Source organism: Mus caroli, unplaced genomic scaffold (assembly GCF_978045245.1).
Source record: "Mus caroli unplaced genomic scaffold, Mus_caroli_1 scaffold_19, whole genome shotgun sequence".
NCBI classification, from domain to species: Eukaryota; Metazoa; Chordata; class Mammalia; order Rodentia; family Muridae; genus Mus; species Mus caroli.
Genome location: NW_028227274.1, coordinates 11,945,311 through 11,966,530, shown reverse-complemented (window position 1 = coordinate 11,966,530; position 21,220 = coordinate 11,945,311). Strand labels below are relative to the sequence as shown.

General features: G+C 40.8%; 1 protein-coding gene across 1 annotated transcript in view; it reads right to left on the bottom strand.

Annotated features, from left to right (window-relative positions):
- Psma8 (proteasome 20S subunit alpha 8) overlaps positions 1–20,198 on the bottom strand; it is a 57,326-nt gene extending 37,128 nt beyond the window's left edge. Inside the window, exons 1-2 of the mRNA XM_021150704.1 lie at positions 20,013–20,198; positions 3,673–3,799 (exon numbers count right to left, since the gene is read on the bottom strand). Of these exons, the coding sequence (XP_021006363.1) occupies positions 3,673–3,799; positions 20,013–20,114 (229 nt within the window). The 5' untranslated portion in view covers positions 20,115–20,198. The remainder of the gene's footprint in view (positions 1–3,672; positions 3,800–20,012) is intronic.
- Positions 20,199–21,220: the final 1,022 nt, after the last annotated feature.

Genomic DNA, 21,220 nt, shown 5'->3' with positions numbered 1-21,220 from the left:
TGACTTTGGTGCTGGCAGGCTAAAGGTGTCAGGGTCACAGCAAGTCCCTCCACTAGCATGCTTCTTTTGTGTCACCAGGCTTGTGTGACTTGCCTGTGACTGTAATTTCCGCTTCCTGAGCCCAGCAGCTGGACTGACTGCAGGCTGCTTCCTCCACTACTGCACACTCTCTGTGACTCTTTGCTCTCTAGCCTCTCTTTATGATTCCTGCTGTTCCTCCATTCTCTTCTCTGAATAAAGTCATTTACAGCTCAGACTATGTTCACTCTTGGGGTGACAGAGACATTTTCTAATGTGCCATCTCATTCCAGACACATTTCTTAGTATGTCTAACAATTCTTTGTAGAATCTACAGAATTTTCTACATGTAAGATTAGCTTACCTGTGATCAGAGATTATTTTCCTGTCTTCCATTTACAGTTAGTGTGTTTTATTTCTTTTCCTTGACTAATTACTCTGGGCAAGACATGAAGTGACAAAGCTGGTATTCTTGTCTGTTGTGGTTCAACTGTTCATCATGAATCAATACATCAGCTTTGAGTTATTCACATGCACTTTAATTGTGCTGAGGTAACCTTCTAATTGGTTGTGTTTCTTTTTAACCAAGGAGTAGTAGTGAATGACAGCAGATATACTTTTGTGATTCAGTTGTTACAGCTATCTAGCTCTCCGTTCGGGGCTCATGTCCTGTTAGTGTGGAGTCATCATCTCAGACATCTACTGCGCTGAATGGCCAGGTATTCTGTGCACTTCATGGATGTCGTCAGCACGCACTACACATAGTCTCCTAACTCCTTTGTACTTCTGTGCAGGTGGGAACAATGATCCCTGTTTCCTTTCTCACTTTACTTGAGAATTGGCTTTACTTACTCAGTACACCTAGCTTCTTAATTTTGTTCACCTTTTCAAAAGTTAACTTTTGCTGTAGTTTCCTATTATCCTTGTTCTGTTTATGTCGGTGTGGCACTGCCTTTGGAGTCACTCTGTTCTGCGTTTTCAGCGTAGAGTCGCTCCTGGTAAAGACTCCTTCCATGTTCACTTCCCTTTCCTCTCAGCACTGGCTTAACTACTACATCCATAAGTTTTGATACCATTGATAATCATTTTTTTTAAATTTCTCTCAAAATATTTCCTAATTTCGCTTGCTTGTTTATTTATTTATTTATTTATTTATTTATTTATTTATTTATTTATTTATTTATTTATCGAGACAGGGTTTCTCTGTGTAGTCCTGGCTGTCCTGGAACTCACTCTGTAGACCAGGCTGACCTCAAACTCAGAAATCTGCCTGCCTCTGCCTCCCGAGTGCTGGGATTAGAGGCACGAGCCACCATGCCCAGCTTTATTGATTTATTTTTATCCATGGCAGTTTAGAATTAGATTGTTTAATTGAAATGCAATCATGCATTTTAAGTTTGCCTTCCACTATTGATTTCTAGTTTTGCTCCTTTCCAAGCAGAAAGATAATAAAGATTTCATCTTTTAGATTTGTCAAGAATTGTTTTTGTGATAATTGCAATGCATAGTATGATAAAGGACCTTTTTTGTTGTTGTTGAATGAACATTTTAAGGGTCAATATAAAAATCCCTGTTTAAAAAACAATTAGAAACTAAGGGAGAAAAAGTGATGAGAAGTGTTGTGGTAGCTGAGGACGCCTTGGGTGAATGTGTGTGAAGCGAAGACAGAGTGCTGAGTGGGGCTATATTGATTGCATGGCTATGTCTAGGATCAATGCCCTAGACCCATGGAATTGGCAGAGCCTTCCTCCAAGGTCAGGCTCAGAGTGATGACAAAGCCTTCCTCTGGTCCAAGTACAAATGTTGACAGTGAACTCAAGTGGGAGTGTTTAGGAACAATTGGCCAGTGAGTGCAGGACTAACAACTGCACTTCCTCCAGATATTCACAGCTTGAGACTATTCCCCTGCAGATGCCTCCTCCCAAGACCACCAAGCTCCTCCCCATGTGCTGTACGTAATGGATGTGCTGAGGGTCCAAGCTGCTGTGTCAGTCAGTGAGGCCCCATCACAAAACCCACCTGACCCCAGCTATTCTGTACATGTGTCTGTAAGTCTGTCTGTCCTTTCTTCATACCCTTGCTATCTTTGGGCAGGTTAAGGTGTCAAGCCATGCAGAATACAGTGACATGTCTTAATCAATGTAAAAAGACAAATATGCACAAGAAAATATGCTCAATACTACCAGGCTTAGGGAAATAGACATTTAATCTATAATCAGATATTGCACATATTTAAAGAATGATAAAACACAATCAATGCAAACCCAATGGCCACAGAAACTCTTTTAAAAAGTATTTACATTGGGAGCTTGCTCCAGCTTCTGAGGCTTATTTGCTTGTCATCATGACCGGGATGGCAGCATGCAGGCAGACATGGTGCGGAAAAGTAGCTCAGAGTTCTAAACCTAGATCCACAGGCAGCAGGAAGAGTAGAACACTGGGCCTGGCTTGCGCATCTGAAACCCCAAAGGCCATCCCCTAGTGACACACTTCCTCCAACAGGGACACACCTTCTAATCCTCAAGTAGTGCCATTCCCAGATGACCAAGCAGTCAAATATACAAGCCTGTTAAGGTCATTCTTATCTAAACCAACACACATACTAAATCAAATTTATTGAATTTTTTTTTATGAAACTCAAGTCAACATTTCAGAGAACCTTTAAAGTCAAACATTCTAACACATAGAGTTCAAAAGTACATCAATTTGATATATTTTGAAGAAATTATGGTAGAAAATATTGTCTTTGTCTCCCACAATGAAGCCATTATGCTACCACAAAAGTTAAAAGCTTTGCATATAGTAAAAACACTGCAGCTCTTACATGTATATATGTATGTTCAAGTGCTTCAGGCGTAAATGGTGATAATGTGTGTTTGGTGGCATGCACAGTGCAAAATGCACATGTTCACAGCCCAGTCTGGAGAGATGCTCTATGCAACTCAGGTGAGTATTTCCAAAGGCAGCTCTTGATTCATATCTGTCTGTCAATTTTTGGTTGTCATGTTCTCTGAAGTCTTTTACTATTGTTAATTTTCCCCCAATCTCACATTTAGTTTGGTCACAGCCCACAGTTTAGGAAGCTGAGACTTAGCATATCCATAGCACATCACACACAGATCTATCCCTCCCTTCTTCCCTCTCTCCCTCTTTCCTTTCTTCTCTCTCCCCTTCTCTTTCTCCTCTCACCCCTGTCATACTTGGGTTGAAGAGATGACTCATCAGTTAAGTCAGACTCCTCTTGCACAATGCCAAGTTCAGTTACCTGCATCCACATCACACAGCTACCACCGCCAATGAAGGGTATCTGACACCCTTTTCTGGCCTCTGCAGGTATCTGCACTTACATGCAGAAACTCACACATGTATACATATAATACAAATAAAAGTAAATAAAATCTTTTAAAATTCTATAAATTATATGAATAATAAGTTCTATAAATTACATGTAAGAGAAATCCATGTTTAACATTTATGTTTTACTATCAAAGATCATTATCTTAAAATCCCCAGTTTATAGAGCTGTGGCCTTTTAAAAATAGATGACACTTTGTATTTAGGAAGTAAATGAAGCAAAACTATAGCAACATGGTAACTGAGTTACCCCTCACCTATGTTTAAGGATCATAGGTACCACTGAAAGTCTGTACACACCTGCAAAAGCCATGCAGACATGGTCATCGAGAGCGCAGATTTTCCTCACAGTCCTTTCATCTTGAAGCTTGGCCACTGACTTTTTTTCTACCCCAAGCACAACTATATTAGTTCCTCGAATTCCAACCTATAAAGACATTTTTTAAAAAGTAAAGTCAAAACTGGCTAATTATTCTAGCAGGCGTCAGAGTTAAAGGGTTTCTCTTAAACAATAAAATGGAAAAGGCTCCATCTAGGAGATAAGACGTGCAGCTGCTGACTGACTAGATGCCTAGTCCTCAGCCTCAGGACAAGCAAGACAAAGAGAACCTTTAAAATTTAAAAATTGCAAAGGAAATGCAATCCGTGGTGCATGAAAACAATCTAAAAATACAGATACTTTAGGGTGAAGGAAGGAGGATGCTGGTAATCCGAGCAGACTCCTTTTAGTGGCAGAACCAATCCTGACAAGGTAGGATAGAAGGCTGGGGCTGGGTTCTCTCCGTAAGAACCTTGTTGTATGAGAATGGAGACAGCATCCACATAAAATGCCAGGTATGTCTGTTTACTTGAACTTATCAACCACCTCTGGCTCTTACCATCTTTTTTCCACCTCTTCCACAACAACTTCTGGGCCTTGGGAAGAGGGTATGTAGCATTCCACAGTGTACATATTTAGCTAGTTGTGGATATCTGTATTAACCTCTTATACTACCAAAAGAAGTTTCTCATTTTGGGATTGGAAGATGCAGTAATCTATGGGTAAAACAATAGGCCATTATGAGTTGTTTTTCTAATATGTCCATTTAACAAAATAATAACAATAGGTTCTCCCATAGAACCCAAGACCTAACTAGCTATAGGTTCTTGACCCAGATAACAGGGCCAAGTATAGGTTTCATCCTTTGAAGCAGGCAGTAAACACAGTCAGAATGTGGTTGGTTACTCCCATGAAGTTTGTGCCACTATGGCATCGGTGAGAATGTCTTAACAGGCTGGTTATTATTGTAGCTTACATGGTTCACAATGAATTGGCCCGAAATCACCTATCTCAGAAGCTAAGCAAAGTCACTCCTGGTTAATATTTGTATGAGAGTCCATTTATTTTCTGTATTACATTTGTTGCTTTGTTTATGTGAACCATCCCAGAATCTAAGTCAATAGGACCATGATGAAGAAAATTTCTGATGTGTTCTTGAATTGAGTTTGTAAGTATTTTATGAAGAAATTTTGTATCTATCTTCATTAGAAAGAATGGCCTGTAATTTCCTTTGTGAGATCTCTTCTCTTCTTTAGTATCAGAGTAATCCTGGCTTTGTAAATAGAGTTTGGAAGCATTTCTTTCCTTTCGAATTTATTGAATAGTTTGAGAAACAGTGATGTTAGTTTGTCTTTAATGGTCTAGAAGTCAGCAGTGATATCAACCTAGGCCTGAACCTTTTTAGTTAGGGGAATTTTTATTACTGTTTCAATCTTGTTGTATTACAGATCTGGTCATATTATCATCATGGCTTAATTTTGGTAAATCATATACAATAACATTTAAGATTTTCTAATCTAATGGAATACTGAGTCTCTAGTAATTATAATGGTTTTCTGAATATCACTGGCAAGGCTTTTTATTTTCAACTTTATGAATTTAGACATTTGAATACAAGTATTTAATGTACACTGAACACATTCTTTATGGCTTATCCTCTTCTGTGAGTTGAATGAGGAATGTTCTCCAAGGCTTGGGTATTTCAGCTCTGGGGCTCTGTGGTCACACTATTTGGGGAGGTTTACAAGGTGCACCCTTACTAGAGGAGGGCTTTGAGAGCTTATAGCCTGGCCCCGCTCTGGTTCATTCTCTATGCTTCATGCAAATGGTTTGACGATAAGTACTTCGTTTCCTGCTACCATGCCTGTCAACTGTTGTTATGCCTCCTTATTGTGATGGGTTTTTATTTTTCTGGAACTGTAAGCTAAAATAAATACTTTCTTCCATAAGTTGCTTTGGTCATAGTATTTTATTTTATTTTATTTTTTATTTTTTTTATTACGTATTTTCCTCAATTACATTTCCAATGCTATCCCAAAAGTCCCCCATACCCCCCCCACTTCCCTACCCACCCATTCCCATTCTTTTGGCCCTGGCGTTCCCCTGTACTGGGGCATATAAAGTTTGCAAGTCCAATGGGCCTCTCTTTCCAGTGATGGCCGACTAGGCCATCTTTCCATACATATGCAGCTAGAGACAAGAGCTCTGGGGTACTGGTTAGTTCATCATGTTGTTCCAACTATAGGGTTGCAGATCCCTTTAGCTCCTTGGGTACTTTCTCTAGCTTCTCCATTGGGAGCCCTGTGATCCATCCAATAGCTGACAGTGAGCATCCACTTCTGTGTTTGCTAGGCCCCGGCATAGTCTCACAAGAGACAGCTATATCTGGGTCCTTTCAGCAAAATCTTGCTAGTGTATGCAATGGTGTCAGCTTTTGGAAGCTGATTATGGGATGGATCCCTGGATATGGCAATCTCTAGATGGTCCATCCTTTCATCACAGCTCCAAACTTTGTCTCTGTAACTCCTTCCATCGGTGTTTTGTTCCCAATTCTAAGAAGGGGCACAGTGTCCACACTTTGGTCTTCATTCTTCTTGAGTTTCATGCGTTTATCAAATTGTATCTTATATCTTGGGTATCCTAAGTTTTGGGCTAATATCCACTTATCAGTGAATACATATTGTGTGAGTTCCTTTGTGATTGTGTTACCTCACTCAAGATGATGCCCTCCAGGTCAATCCATTTGGCTAGGAATTTCATAAATTCATTCTTTTTAATAGCTGAGTAGTACTCCATTGTGTAAATGTACCATATTTTCTATATCCATTACTCTGTTGAGGGGCATCTGGGTTCTTTCCAGCTTCTGGCTATTATAAATAAGGCTGCTATGAACATAGTGGAGCATGTGTCCTTCTTACCGGTTGGGACATCTTCTGGATATATGCCCAGGAGAGGTATTGCTGGATCCTCCGGTAGTACTATGTCCAATTTTCTGAGGAACCGCCAGACTGATTTCCAGAGTGGTTGTACAAGCTGGTTGTTATCATGTAGAAGAATGCGAATTGATCCATTCCTATCTCCTTGTACTAAGGTCAAATCTAAGTGGATCAAGGAAGTTCACATAAAACCAGAGACACTGAAACTTATAGAGGAGAAAGTGGGGAAAAGCCTTGAAGATATGGGCACAGGGGAAAATTTCTTGAATAGAACAGCAATGGCTTGTGCTGTAAGATCGGGAATTGACAAGTGGGACCTCATGAAACTGCAAAGCTTCTGCAAGGCAAAAGACACCATCAATAAGACAAAAAGACCACCAACAGATTGGGAAAGGATCTTTACCTATCCTAAATCAGATAAGGGACTAATATCCAATATATATAAAGAACTCAAGAAGGTGGACTCCAGAAAATCAAATAACCCCATTAAAAAATGGGGCTCAGAACTGAACAAAGAATTCTCACCGAATGGCAGAGAAGCACCTGAAAAAAATGTTCAACATCCTTAATCATCAGGGAAATGCAAATCAAAACAACCCTGAGATTCCACCTCACACCAGTCAGAATGGCTAAGATCAAAAATTCAGGTGACAGCAGATGCTGGCGAGGATGTGGAGAAAGAGGAACACTCCTCCATTGTTGGTGGGATTGCAAGCTTGTACAACCACTCTGGAAATCGGTCATAGTATTTTATAGAGCAATAGAAAAGTAAATAATACATCTTGTTTCTTCACTGAAAACCAAACCAAAACCCACAGCAAGGTCTCATGTTATCCACGTTGGCTCTCAGAATCACTAGTAAAGTTGAGGATGATCTTACCTTCCTGGTCCTTACATCCTCCCAACAGCTGGAACTACAAGAGAAAACTGCCACGCCTGGTTCTTGTGGTTCTGGGGATCAAACTCGGGCAGTCATCAATGCTGGGCAGGCACTTTACCAATTGAGTTACATCCCAGACCTCTCTCTTTCTTTCAGTTAGTTTGGCTAAGGGTTTGCCTTTTCAAAGATCCAACTCTTTATTTCACTTATTGTCTGCCTTTAAAAAAAATAGTTCATTAATTTCTGCTCTGATCTTAATTCTTTCTTCCTCTCTACTGATTTTGAGTTTCTTCCGAGGCTCTAAGATCCATCATTAAGTTATTTATTTTAGATCTGACTCTTCAATATAGACATTTGTAGCTATAAACTCTTAACATTATTCACTGTTTCTCCTATGCCATGGTATACTGTTTTCATTTTCACGTGCTTCTAAGAATTTAATTTCCTTTTTGATTTCTTCTATAACACATTCATTATGTTGTTTAATCTTAATAAGTCTGTATATACTCAAGCTTCTACTATTACTTATGCTTTTTTCATTATGGTCAAATAACATTCACAATTGATCATGACCTCCCAGTGTTTTAAGGCTGACTTTGCCTCCTATTGTATGATCCATTTCCATGGACTAATGAGAAGTGTATGGAGTCTACAGTGCTCAGATGGAATAGTCACTGGATGTCTGTGAGCTCTCTGTAAGCTCTGTTGTCACTTAACTGCTGCTTCTGTTCAGTTTTCATCAGGATGGTACATTGGTGAGGCTAGGTAGCTAAAATGAACCACAGTTACTTTGTTGTAGTTAACGTGTGCCTTACATTGGTAGCATTTGTTTTATGAAATCAAGGGCATTTGTGTTTTGTTCATATATGTTTAAAACTGTAATATTCTCTGGGTGATTGTTTCCTAAATCACCTTTAAAAGTTTTTTAAAATCTATTTTGTCAGATATTAATCACAAGTTTTCTGTTTTCATTTCCTTGGAATACCTTTTTCCATTTTTAAAAAAGAAATGTATTAGGTATTTTCTTCATTTACATTTCAAATGCTATCCCAAAAGTCTCCCAGACCCTCCCCCCCCACACTCCCCTACCCACCCACTCCCACTTCTTGGCCCTGGTGTTCCCCCATACTGAGGCAAGACCAAGGGGCCTCTCTTCCCAGTGATGGCCGACTAGGCCATGTTTTGATACATATGCAACTAGAAACACGTGCTCCGGGGGGTACTGGTCAGTTCATATTGTTGTTCCACCTATAGGGTTACAGACTCCTTTAGCTCCTTGGGTACTTTCTCTAACTTCTCCATTGGGGGCCCGGTGATCCATCCAATAGCTGACTGTGAGCATTCACTTCTGTGTTTGCCAGGCCCCGGCATAGCCTCACAAGAGACAGCTATATCAGGGTCCTTTCAGCAAAATCTTGCTAGTGTATGCAATGGTGTCCATTTTTTTTCAGTGAGAGGTTGTGTACATTTTTGATGATGAGGTGCATCAAATAGAGTTTGTGATTTTAACTTTTTGCTAAATGACAGAACTCACAGAGATCCTCTTGCCTTGTTTTCTGAGAGCTGGGAGTTAAGTATTTACTATTACATTTGATTAGATCCTGTTTTGTAATTCCATCTTATAGTTTGTGCCTTTGAGCTGAGAAATTTAGACCACTAATCCTGACTTACTGAAATCTGCTGCTCATTCCAGAGTGGTAGTTTTCGATGTTTTGTGTGTTTTCTTATTCCTCGTTTGCTTATGTTTTATTATCATGCGGTTTAGTCTTCCCTTTGGCCTCATAAATGTATTTCTGTTTTAAGTTGGAAAGATTCCTTCAAGAATTCCTTTAGAGCTAGTGTAGTGGTCTTAAATTTCATTAGCCTTTTATATATTATTATTGTTTCTTTCTCCTTCATTTATGACCAACAACTTTACTGTGTATTGTAGTCTGGGTTGAATAACTGCTTTCTTTCAGAACTTGAAATTCTAAGAACTCACAGCTTTTAAAGTTTCTGTTGAAATCTGATGTTATTATTATAGCTTGCTTTTGTGTGTGACTTGGTGTTTCTTTCTTATAGTTGCCAAATATCCTTTTTTCTTTTTGTATATTTAATAGTTTGACTATACTATGATGAGAGGAGATTGTCTGACCTATTTAGTGTCCCATAGTGTGGTGTTTTGATTGAAAATGGCCCTCATAGGCTCATAGGGAGTAGCAAAAGGATTGGGACATTTGGCCTTGTTGGATTGGTGTGGCCCTGTTGGAGGAAACGTGCCACTGGGGGTGGGTTGTGAGGTTTCAGAAGCTCAAGCCAGGCGCAGCAGCTCTCTATCCCTTCTTGTTGTCTGCCAATCTGGATAGAGAACTCTCAGCTTCTTCTCCAGCCACATGTCTGCCTGCATGACACCATGCTTACTAACTATAAGCCAGCCACAATTAAAGAGTTTCCTCTGTAAGAGTTGCCATGAAGAGACCGCTGCGCCGGGAGCCCTGGCTGCCAGGAAACGGCCCCTCGCCCTCCCCCCATCCTCGGCCCTTCGCCTTTCTCCCCACCCGAGCTGGTGGCAGTCCTGCCATGGGGTGGGAGGGCCTGCATCCTTGTTCCTGTTACCGTTGGAGGACATTTTTCCTTCAGATGTCCGTTTCCCCAACCTCTAGACCGACCCCCGGATTCCTCGTGCCAGAAATCCCACTTTTCTTCCCTAGACAGCCTGGCTCTCTCGGAACTCTGGGATCGCCTTAGGCCCTAAACTCGTGTGTGTGCTTTCCGCTACCAGTAGGGTACCACGCGGCCCTCGGCGGCAGGCACTGCTAGGCAACTAGAGGGGACCATGCCTTCACCACAACGAAACTTCCCCCTTCCCACATCTCGGGTCTCTTGAAAATGGTGAACGTTAGCAAATGCGGTCACCTCCTTGGCAGCGAGTAATAGTTACTATGGGGCAGGTAGTTCTGCACGTGTCTAGTCACAAGATACTTGTGGACTCTTTCTCTCTACCTCAATAAACTTTGGGTGGCATTTAAAAAAAAAAAGTTGCCATGATCATGGTGTCCCTTCCCAGTCCCAGAAACACTAAGTCAGAAGTTGCTACCAGCAACTGGGGTATTGCTGTGATAGGCCTGGTCATGATTTTGCCTGGAGAACTATAGAACATTTTTGGACTTTAGACTAGACTAAATATTTTAAGTGGGGCTTAGTGGGCTATACTGGTGTGAGCATGGGAGACAGTGGTGCTGAGGGTGATTTGAACTGTGGGGCCCAGTTCACGAGGTGTCAGAAGAGAAGAATTTTGATATATGACATAGAGATCATTCTTGTGGTATTCTGGCAAAGAATGTGGCTGCTTTCTCCCCTTGTCCAAACAAATAGCCCGAGGCTAAATTGGAGAGTTTTGAACTAACAGCATTGGCAGAGGCAACTTTCAGACAACTTAGTATCAGCTGTGCTGCTTGGTTATTAATGGCCACATTTATGCGGCTCTATAATGAAAAGGAGCAAGCTGAGCAAGGGAAAATACAGAATGTACAGTGTGAGGAGGAAAGGAGCACCTAGAATAAAGGGAGGGGTGACTACAGGGCACCCACATAAACTTCTAACTTTTCTAATTAAAGAAAAGCACACACCTTCAATCCCAGCACTTGGAAGGCAGAGGCAGGTGGATTTCAGACTTCAAAACCAGCCTGATTTACAGAGCAAATTCTAGTTGAAGGAAACAACTGAAAACAGAAAGCTGATGTTTTATATGTAATTGAATGAAAGGGGCCATGTTCTAGCCCCAGCAAGCACCAGAACCTGGCACCTTTGGCTACTTGTTTTGGCTTCAGAGTCAAGGATAGAGAAAAGGGACTATGGACTCTCCATCTGTGACTAAGGAAAGCTGCTGAGGCCAAGACTATGGTAGGGGTGTCTCCACATGGAGGCTCAGAGGCCACTGTGTGAGGCTGTGAAAGGCCTTTGTACAAAGCTGTAAAGTTAAACCCTAGATTGCCTTGGAGGCCCCAAGATGCTGGAAATGCCGGAGCTACGGGATAGCTGCCCGTGAAAGCTGGTAATTGTGTGTGGAACCAACCCAAGAGAAAGAGGTGTGTTGCAGTCAAACATAGCTGACAGGGGTTGGAGATCTGAAGAGCACGTTGATATCAGGCATGGAGATGGCTTTCAGTCTTGCTTGGTCCAGTGTTTCCTCACTATGGCTCCCTATCCTCCCCTTTGGAATGGTAATATATAACTTGTGCCATTTTGCTTGTTGCAAGTATATGATCTGTTTTTTCATTTTGATTTTCCAGATTGCCATGAGTATCAGAGACTTTGAACTTGAGATTTTTAAACATTGTTAAGACTGTGATAGGACTGAATGCATTTTATATTATGATTTGGCTACAAGCAAATGGGGTCAGAGAATGGAATGAGGTGGTTTGAATGAAAATGGCTCCCAAAGGCTCATAGAAAGCGGGATTGTTTGAAAGGCCGAGGACAGCCGGGCATGGTGGCACACGCCTTTGATCCCAGCACTTGGGAGGCAGAGACAGGCAGATTTCTGAGTTCAAGGCCAGCCTGGTCTACAAAGTGAGTTCCAGGACAGCCAGGGCTATACAGAGAAACCCTATCTAGAAAAACCAAAAAAAAAAAAAAAAAAAGCCTCTCCTGAAAGGCAGAGGACGTGTGACCTCATGGGATTGGTGTAGCCTTGGAAAAGTGTGTTACTCAGGGTGAGCTTTGAGGTTTCAGGAGTTCAAACCAACACCAGTGGCGCATGCTCATTCTCTCCTGCTTGCTGATCCAGAGATAGAACTCTTAGCTCCTTCTCCAGCACCAGGTCTGCCCATGAATTGCCATGTATCCAACCATGACAATAACGGACTAAACCTCTGAAGCTGCAACCCAGCCCCAATTAAATGTCCTTTGTAAGAGCTGCCATGGTCATGGTGTCCCTTCATAGCAACAGAATCCCTAATTAATCTACAATGTTTTATACATACCTTCTCTTTATCTTTGTCATTGTCTGAACACTCAAATTGTTCTACATTACCTTTATGCCCAGATGTTTTGTCCTGCCTTGATCTGTCCTATTGGTGAGGGCTTTATGGATCGTAATAGACTTCTCGACTATGTCTCTTGCACTACCTTAATTTGCATTTCTTTTCACTATTTCTCTTTATTGAATTTTACTTTCATATCCTATTTTTACTTCCTTATTCTCTCTAGTTGTGTGTGTGTGTGTGTTAAACTCATTCAGGAGTTTGTATACTTTTTCTAAAAAAAGATTTATTTATTTATTTATTTATTTATTTATTATATGGAAGTACACAGACACACCAGAAGATGGCATCTGATCTCGTTACAGATAACTATTTTGCTGGGATTTTAACTCAGGACCTTCGGAAGAGCAGTCAGTGCTCTTAACTACTGAGCCATCTCTCCAGCTCACTCTCTGGTTTCTTAAAATGTACTTATAATCATTCTTTCAAAAAATTTTTTTTGTCAAGGATGGCACGTTGTTTACTCTTATTTGAGTACATTACTGAGACTGATAATTTCTGAAAGAGACATTATGCTTTGGTATTGCATGTTTTTTTTGGGTTTTTTTTTTTTTTTGAGTTAGATGGTAAATCATTGTTTGGAATTTTTAAAGTATTTTTTTGTTTTTGTTTTATGTGTCTGGGGTTTGCCTACAATGTGTGTCTAGGCACCATATGCATCCCTGATACCCATGAAGGCCAGAGAAGGGATCAAATTCCCTGGACCTAGAATTATTCATGGTTGATTCACTGTGTGAGTACTGGGATTCAAACCAGGGTCCTCTGGAAGAGAAGCCAGCACTCTTAACCACTGGGCCATCTCTTATGCCCAGAATGTTTTTATTAAACACTGCTCTTCTTTTAGTGGAAATGTCCGTTACATTCAAGAGGGACTAGACTGTAGTGCATTTGAGGGGCCGTCTTTCTCTACCAGGCTTCTGTTCCAAACACCAGGCTCAGTCCCTAGTACTCACTCAAACAAATACTGCTTAGTTGGTAGTTGAAACCTCAACTCTTTTAGCATTTATTCCTAGGATCCAGATACTGATAACATTCCTGGATGGTCTAGTTGTAGATGCTTGTCCCACAGTGGGGATCATATGTGCTAGTCACACATCTGGTGGTCCTTTAGGGTCAAGTAGTGAAGGCTGTTCTTGCCTCTGAGTAGTCTATTCCATTATCAGTGTGAGGTCTCAAAAGACAGATGCTGGTTAAATCTCTTGGCATTCCTTCAGGAAGCTGGTTTCTAATGGTATTTTTTCCTAAGGATGCTTTTGTGAAGCTGGGTCACTATAATACTGATTGATCTACTCTTCATGAGTCAGAACGCAAATGTTGGTCCCTGGGTCTGGGCAGTTCTTCCTGATGTCTGGTGTGCTGCTTGGAGTCTGTGACCCGTATAGACACTGTTTTTATTTGTTTTACGTCTTGCTAAACCCCGTGTAGTTCTCAAAGCATTTCCATTACCTGGAGTTGCAAGGAGGTTGTGAGCTGTTAAGTATAAATGCTGGGAAATGAACTTGGATCCTCTGGAAAGACAGTACGTGTTCAAGTGCCGGTGCCACTTCTATAACCTCATACTGAGTCTTTTTAAGATGCCATCATGCTGCTGCTCAGGTCACGTGCTACGTGAATATTCTAGATCTCTCAGTCTGCTGCTGCTTGCAAATTTTTGAGTCTGTCTCTGTCTCATGCTTTAAAATACAGTGGGTGAGGCTGGTCCGACAGCTCAGTGCCATGGTTAAGAGTACCTATTGCTCTTGCAGAGGCTGGGAGTGGTGGTGGTGTGTGCATGTCAGTTACCAGCACCCACACGACTGCCTGTAACCCCAGTCCTAAGTGTTTCGATGCCATCTTTTGGCTTCTGAAAGCACTGACCATGTGTGGTACACAGACATATATGCAAGCAAAAACCCATACACTTAAAAATAAACAAATTATTTTTAAATTATGGTGGGTGCTGGGAACATGCACATGCAAGTGAGTGTATGCACACACACACAAAGTAAATAAACAAATAAAGACATGTAATTTTATAGTTTTAAATAGCAGCTAGTGAGGGCTGGAGTGATGACCCAATGGACAAAAGCGCTGAGTGCTACTCCAGAGATCCCTGAGTTCAATTCCCAGCAACCATATGTTGGCTCACAACCATCTGTAATAGGATCTGATGCTCTCTTCTGGTGTGTCTGAAGAGGACAGTATATTCATATACATAAAATATACTTCTTTTAAAAAATTGAAAAGAGGTTAGTAAGCTGGTTTACTAACCTTTAAAAAAAGTTTAAAGAGCCTATTGCTTTTGCAGGAAACTGTAATTTCTTTTTTAGAAACCACACAGAGTGGCTTACAACTGGGGATCCAAAACCCTCTGCTGGCCTCCACAGGCACTGCACCCACATGCACACTTAGACATACAAATTAATATATAATTAAACAACCCAATTACTTACTTTATTTTATTATTTTAGTAATTAATAACATTAATTAAATTAATGAATTAAATTAATATACTCTCCAGCCAAAATCAGTCTTGTGAGCTTTAAACATGTATATTGTTGTATGCGAGATTTGTTTGTTTCTTGATTTGACTCAAAGCCTTGCTAAGTGGTCTAGGCTGGCCTTGAACTCACAATCTTCTTACTCAAGTGCCACCATAATCTGTATTGTATTTTGAACAGCTGCTCCTCTGAACTCTTTTGCAACACAGACCTCTGTGTAGGGTCACTCACAACATGGCAAATGGGCTCCACTAGAGTGAGCAACAGAAAGCAAGCACACACAGGCAAGCAAAGATGAGAAGAAAAAGAAGCCATCTCATTGCCACTCAGTCTCTGGAGTGGCATTCCATCACTTCTGTTTCATTCATTAGATGTAAACCATCAACATCACTCATCTGAAGGGCCATGACACAACATGGGCAGGCATTCAAGGTGAGGAGTAGAGGTCACTTCAGGAACACCTCCTCAATCTCACCAAGTCGGCTATGGTCTCACATGTTTCACATTCACAAATAAAACTGCAGTTGAGCTCAGAGATGGAGGCACCATCTTAGATTCTTCCTCCTTCCTGGCCAACACCCAAAAGATAACCATGACAACATTTCTCTGGAATCTGCTTTGTTAGCATTCTTGTTCCAACCCTAGCAACAGCTTTTATCTATACTATTACCATGGGATGGGGGGTGGGGTAACTGGTCTCTCCAATCCTAGTTAGAATCTCATCAAATCCAGTGTTCACAGAATAGCTGAAGAAATCTTTGGAAAGGATGCAGGAAGGAGAGGGGACAGGAAGAAGAAAAAGAAGAGAGGGAGGAAGAAAGGAAGAAATGGAGGGAGAAGTTATCTCAGCCACCATTCTTTGCTTCTTACTTTGTATCTATAGAACACTTTCTCACTAAGCAAACAAAGACAGCAGCAAGACTCTGGACAAAATGATCCAAGAACATTTGCCCTGCGCGTAACATCTGTCCTTTGTTCTGGAGCAGACAGGCTGAGTCATCTTGATGGAAGCAAACCCTGACTTCCATCTCTGGATTACATCTCATAAACTCCTCCAGAGAAGAGTCACCAGTATCTCTGGTGATGGACTTGCTGGACTGAGTCCCATGACCACAGTGGAGTGGATACATAGAGTCTGTTTTGAGAAGAAAATGTCGAGAACCTAAAAAGGGACAACAGTCGCACCAAATCCTTTCAGGGTCCTTTAGATTTCTAGGTTCTCTCGCGCGCTATTGTCTCGCCAGCAAGAACACACACGCGAACAACCGGATCCTTCTGCAGCAATTCTTTATTACGCTAGCTTCAGCATGAAGAGGAAGACCCAGAGCCCCAAAACAGCGCTGCTTATATACACCTCAGTGCGGCGTGTCCACACCTGATTGGCTGCTCTCTCAGCACGCCCCAGGATGGGCAGTGACTTGGCGCAAACACACTCTTGCACATGCGCACACTGCTTGTCTACCAATTAGGCCACGCAGGCACAGCGGTAACCGCTTCCCACAAGGTTTAACCCTTCCTATTGTTTTCTTGGCTGTTCTGAATGGTTTTCCACTCTACAATGTAGTTGTCTTGCCTTACCATATGATATTTCCTTTGTTTAAAATACTCTTCTTTCCTCTGCTTTCCACCTCCTCACCTGGCTATCTTCCATCTTTCCAATGATTCCTTAAACATGCTTTCTAAGGGGGGGTTCTCTTATAACTGCAATTTCTGCAACATCCCATACCATCTCTAGCATTATACTCATTTAGGTCTTGTATGGACTTTTAATTTTGTAATATAGGGAGGGACTCTGTACATAGCCCATGCTGGCCTGGAACTCACAGTCTTCCAGAGTGTTGGGTTTACAGTCACATACCACCATTTCCATCTAGGACTTTTCTCTTATTCCTTTAAATTGCTTTCTAGACAGTTCTTTAAAAAGTAGGATACAATCTACCACTTTCACAGTGAAACCCTACCACCCAGGTTAGCATACGTAAGTCTTTTTGAAAGGACTTAAAAAATCAACATGCTGGAAGAAACAGAGACAAACTGAATCAAAAAAGAAGAATCAAATAATAACAGAATTAATAGTTAGTTTATGTGAATTACATCTTAACTTATATTACTTCTTTAAACACACATCAATTTTATGAATCAGGAGCTATTTTGATGTTTATTTTACTATTAAAAAGAATACTACTGCTATGGCTAAGCAGTCAAGAGCCATTACTGCTCTCATAGAGAACTCAGGTTTGGTTCCCAGCACCTACATCTGGTAGCTCATTACTGCTGCAATTCCAGATAAGGAGGATCTTACACCCTCTCCTGGCCTCTGAGGGTATCAACATACACAGGGCACATAAACATATGACAGTGCACATAGTCATACACAGAAATAAACAGATCTTTCAAATAAATACAAGGAATAAAGAAACTATAGGATGAAGAGGTGACTCACTAGTTAAAAACACTTTCTGTTGCTCTTGCAGAGGACCTGTGTTGGTTCCCAGCACTCACAGGGTAGCTTACAAATACCCATAACTTCTGTTTGATTAGACTAGGCTGGCTAGACAGAGCCTTGCAAATCCTTCTGTTTCCCCATGTGGTACAAACATGTACCACCATTATGTGATTATCTAAACATAGGTTCTGGAGACTGAAGTCCAGGTCTCATGCTTGCACAGCAAACCTTTTACTCACTGAGCTATTTCTCAGCCTAAGAAGAGAGATACACAAAGGATAAGTAAGGGCTGGAGTATCTGTCAAGAGTAGAGCACATACGTAGCATGCACACTGCCCTGGGTTTGATAGCTAGCACAAAGAAATAAAAGACACAAATCAACATTGAAGAAAAATAAAATATGAGTGGTAGCATACACATTTAGTCCCCAGCACTCAAAAGGCAGAGACGGATCTCTGAATTTGAGGCCAGCCTGGTCTACAGATTGACTTCTAGGACAGCCACAGTTACACAGGGAAACCTTGACTTGAAAAAAGAATAGAGAAGAAAGCAGATGTTTTCCCTTCTTCTATGAACATTGACAGAGGAAAACCAAGAATCCACGTCTTAATTAAAGAGGTGGATGGTGACTAAGGAACACTCTGAAGGCTACACTGCAGAACTGAGATCCAACAAGTTAAAATATAGCCCCGTAAAAATCTGGGGTCAGGGGAAGGGTAAGTCGAGGAATGAGAATAAATTTTATCGGTTATGATAATGCTGTGATTCACATGCTCTCCTAAGATTGCAGTACTTTTCCAAAATGTCATTCAAACATATTTTGTCTTTATAGAAAAAGAAACTGAACCAAAAAGAAAGGAGCCTTCCGGCTCCAGTTTGTGCTCCTAGCTAATTATCAAGCAGGAAGCATATCCTGGGCTCTCTAATTACGGCCCATATAATTTTTATATTACATTACTAAGTAATGTCATGTCTACATAGTGGTCAAAACTCACCAAGCATGCTTCCTTGTAATTCATCATATCTACTGTTTATAGACACAATATTTAGCAGCATAACTTTATTCTATGCAAAAGGTCATAGTACCCTCAAGGAAACACAATCAATAACTCCATAAAAAGATGCAAATTGCAATTTCAGAATCCTGAGGTAAGAGTCTCATCCTTCCAGTGTATCCTTAAAAATGCCCAGTATAGGTAGTTTTATATCCTTACCCTTTACAGCTCATTACAAAGGAACTATCAATCAGTTCTATAACATTCTTAAAACACTTGAAATGAGCCGATGTGGTTTCTTATTGCACCCCCATCTTCTCCCATTACTCCCTTTATTTTAGGCTCTAAAACTTGGGCATTATTTCCTAACCATATGCTACACACCATGCTGGGGACTATATAACTTTTTGTTTTTATCAAAATGGTACCCTTTTGGTTTAAACAACACCAGGCTTTCTTTAAACTACCAATTCCAACAAAGCTTAACTAGTGGGCCCAATTAAACAGAAAAATACTTTTAAAATTATCTTTTTGTAATTACTTTTGCCATTTTACATTTGATAGATTTATAATAAAATCTATTTTTACTATAAATCTAATACATTTATTAGATTTATAATAAAAATGAATTAACTTCTTTCTATTATCAAGTTGATACAGAAGTGGAAGTAGATACTTGTAGATTGAGAGATGTTCTGTGTATTCTCATAGCTACTGTCTCAATTTCCAAAACACACACAAGCATACTCATGAAATTTGAGAGATTTTTTTTTTAAAAAATCATATTCTGTATTCATAGACTAGGGCTCAGAAGCCTGGGGGTGCTAGATCTTTCACTGGGGCACTTTTGTCCTTTACATTTTTCATAAATTATGATGATTATTGAATGCAGTTAAAATTTGGCAGCAGTGTAACAGCTGTCCTGAGTATTTAAAGGTTTTTAGGTAATGTGAATTCATAAGTCTAAAACAGGGTAGAATCTCATGAAATTTCCAGTATTACTTGAACACCCACACATGTGGGCACACACAGAACAGTACAAAAGTGAGGATGGGGATGGGGGAGCGTGGTCCTTTGCAACACAGCTAAACGCTGAGGTTAAAATTTGAGACAATTACTTTTAATGAAGCCATTTGGATTAGCATTTCTAACTGTTCCTCTCACTAACAGGAAGTTAGTACGTGATTTGTTCTGGGATTAGGGATGTGATGGGGGTGCGCTGGAAGGTTTTAACCTTTATCATTGTTAAATAACGGCTTGGATTATGGAAGAACTACTAACTTTACCTTGGGTCAGTGGATTCCCACGGAAGTGGCCATAAGCTCTGACGTAGAATGTTCTGTGTTTTGTCAGTTACTACAAACATACAGCATATTTTTTACAGAGTCTATAGCTGTCCTTAAACAAAGGCAGTTGCAGGAAGAAAACAGGCTGAACTCTGTACCTCCACTGCCAACCTGAGGTTGCGTCCCTAGTAAAGGAAATAGTCCCCACTCCAGGGCCCTTGCTCTGGGAGCCAGGGCTGGAACAGCGACTGCCGGCTGCCCCGGTGCAGCTTACCGCGGTGGAGCCTTTCTTCACTGCTTCCTGGGCATACTCCACTTGGAAAAGGTGTCCATCTGGGGAGAAGACGGTGATTGCTCTGTCATACCGAGAAGCCATCACGCAGGCCTCCGAGGATTCCGCCAGGCCTCAGAAGCTGCCTAGGACAGGAGTCCACGGGGCCGCCACGTGCTAATGCACGCCCGGAAGCGGTTGTTCCTGAATTCCCTTGGGCGCCCAACCGCCTCCGGAAGTCCTGGAGTTCCAGACTTTGGTCCCCTCTCCCCCGACGTCTGAGCACCTTTGGCTGTCTCCAAAAAGTCCTGCTTGTGTGGCCTGAAGGATAGGAAAGATTATATATATGCGTTTCAACGGATCTCTGAGTTGAGGCTAGCCTGTTCTACGGAGTGAATTTTAAGACAGCCACGGCTACACAGAGAAGTCCTATCTTGTAAAACAAAACAAAAAAGTGAACTTTTTTTTTTTTGATAGTAGACTTTTGAATCTTTCACATTACATCCGGGAGACACATCCATCCCTAGCTCTGTCTTTAGAAATTTAAACAGTCTTGCTAAATTGTCCAGGTTTGCAAAGAAATTACAATTTTACCAATGTTACAGTTTCTTCTACTTCTCCCCAGCTTTTTAAACAAAAATAGAGCTTATGGACAAATAACACATTAACTCAAGAACATACTCCATCAAATTAATAGGGATGGCAAGAATCAATATAATACTGTTTTAGTTAAAGAAGTAAGAGTCCAAAGATATGATTGAAACATGTCTGAAGTTGAGTTGTAGCAAGAGTTGTATATAACCTGGTGCAACATTACTACCTATGAAAGAAGTCTTTGTCCTCATCAGTAAGACAGGAATATTTAAAAATCTGCAGCAATGTGTTCTGAGGTTAAGATGTGTTTATAGGTGTCATAACTTAAAATGGTTCCAGATGGGCCCTAACAGGCAGGTACGTTTAGCTATTATTACTTGCCATGTATTTTTTATTAGATATCATTTTCCATTGGGAAGGATCTTAAAGTTGGCGAAATCAACCTTAACTCTGTGTGTGTGTGTGTGTGTATGAGAGAGAGAGAGAGAGAGAGAGAGAGAGAGAGAGAGAGAGAGAGAACAAAGAAACTAATTTCTTTCTTTAAAAATTCTAGATTTTAGTTGATTTCTAAAAATTCTGACCCCTTCAACACTTTTCTTCCATATTAGCCACTCTTT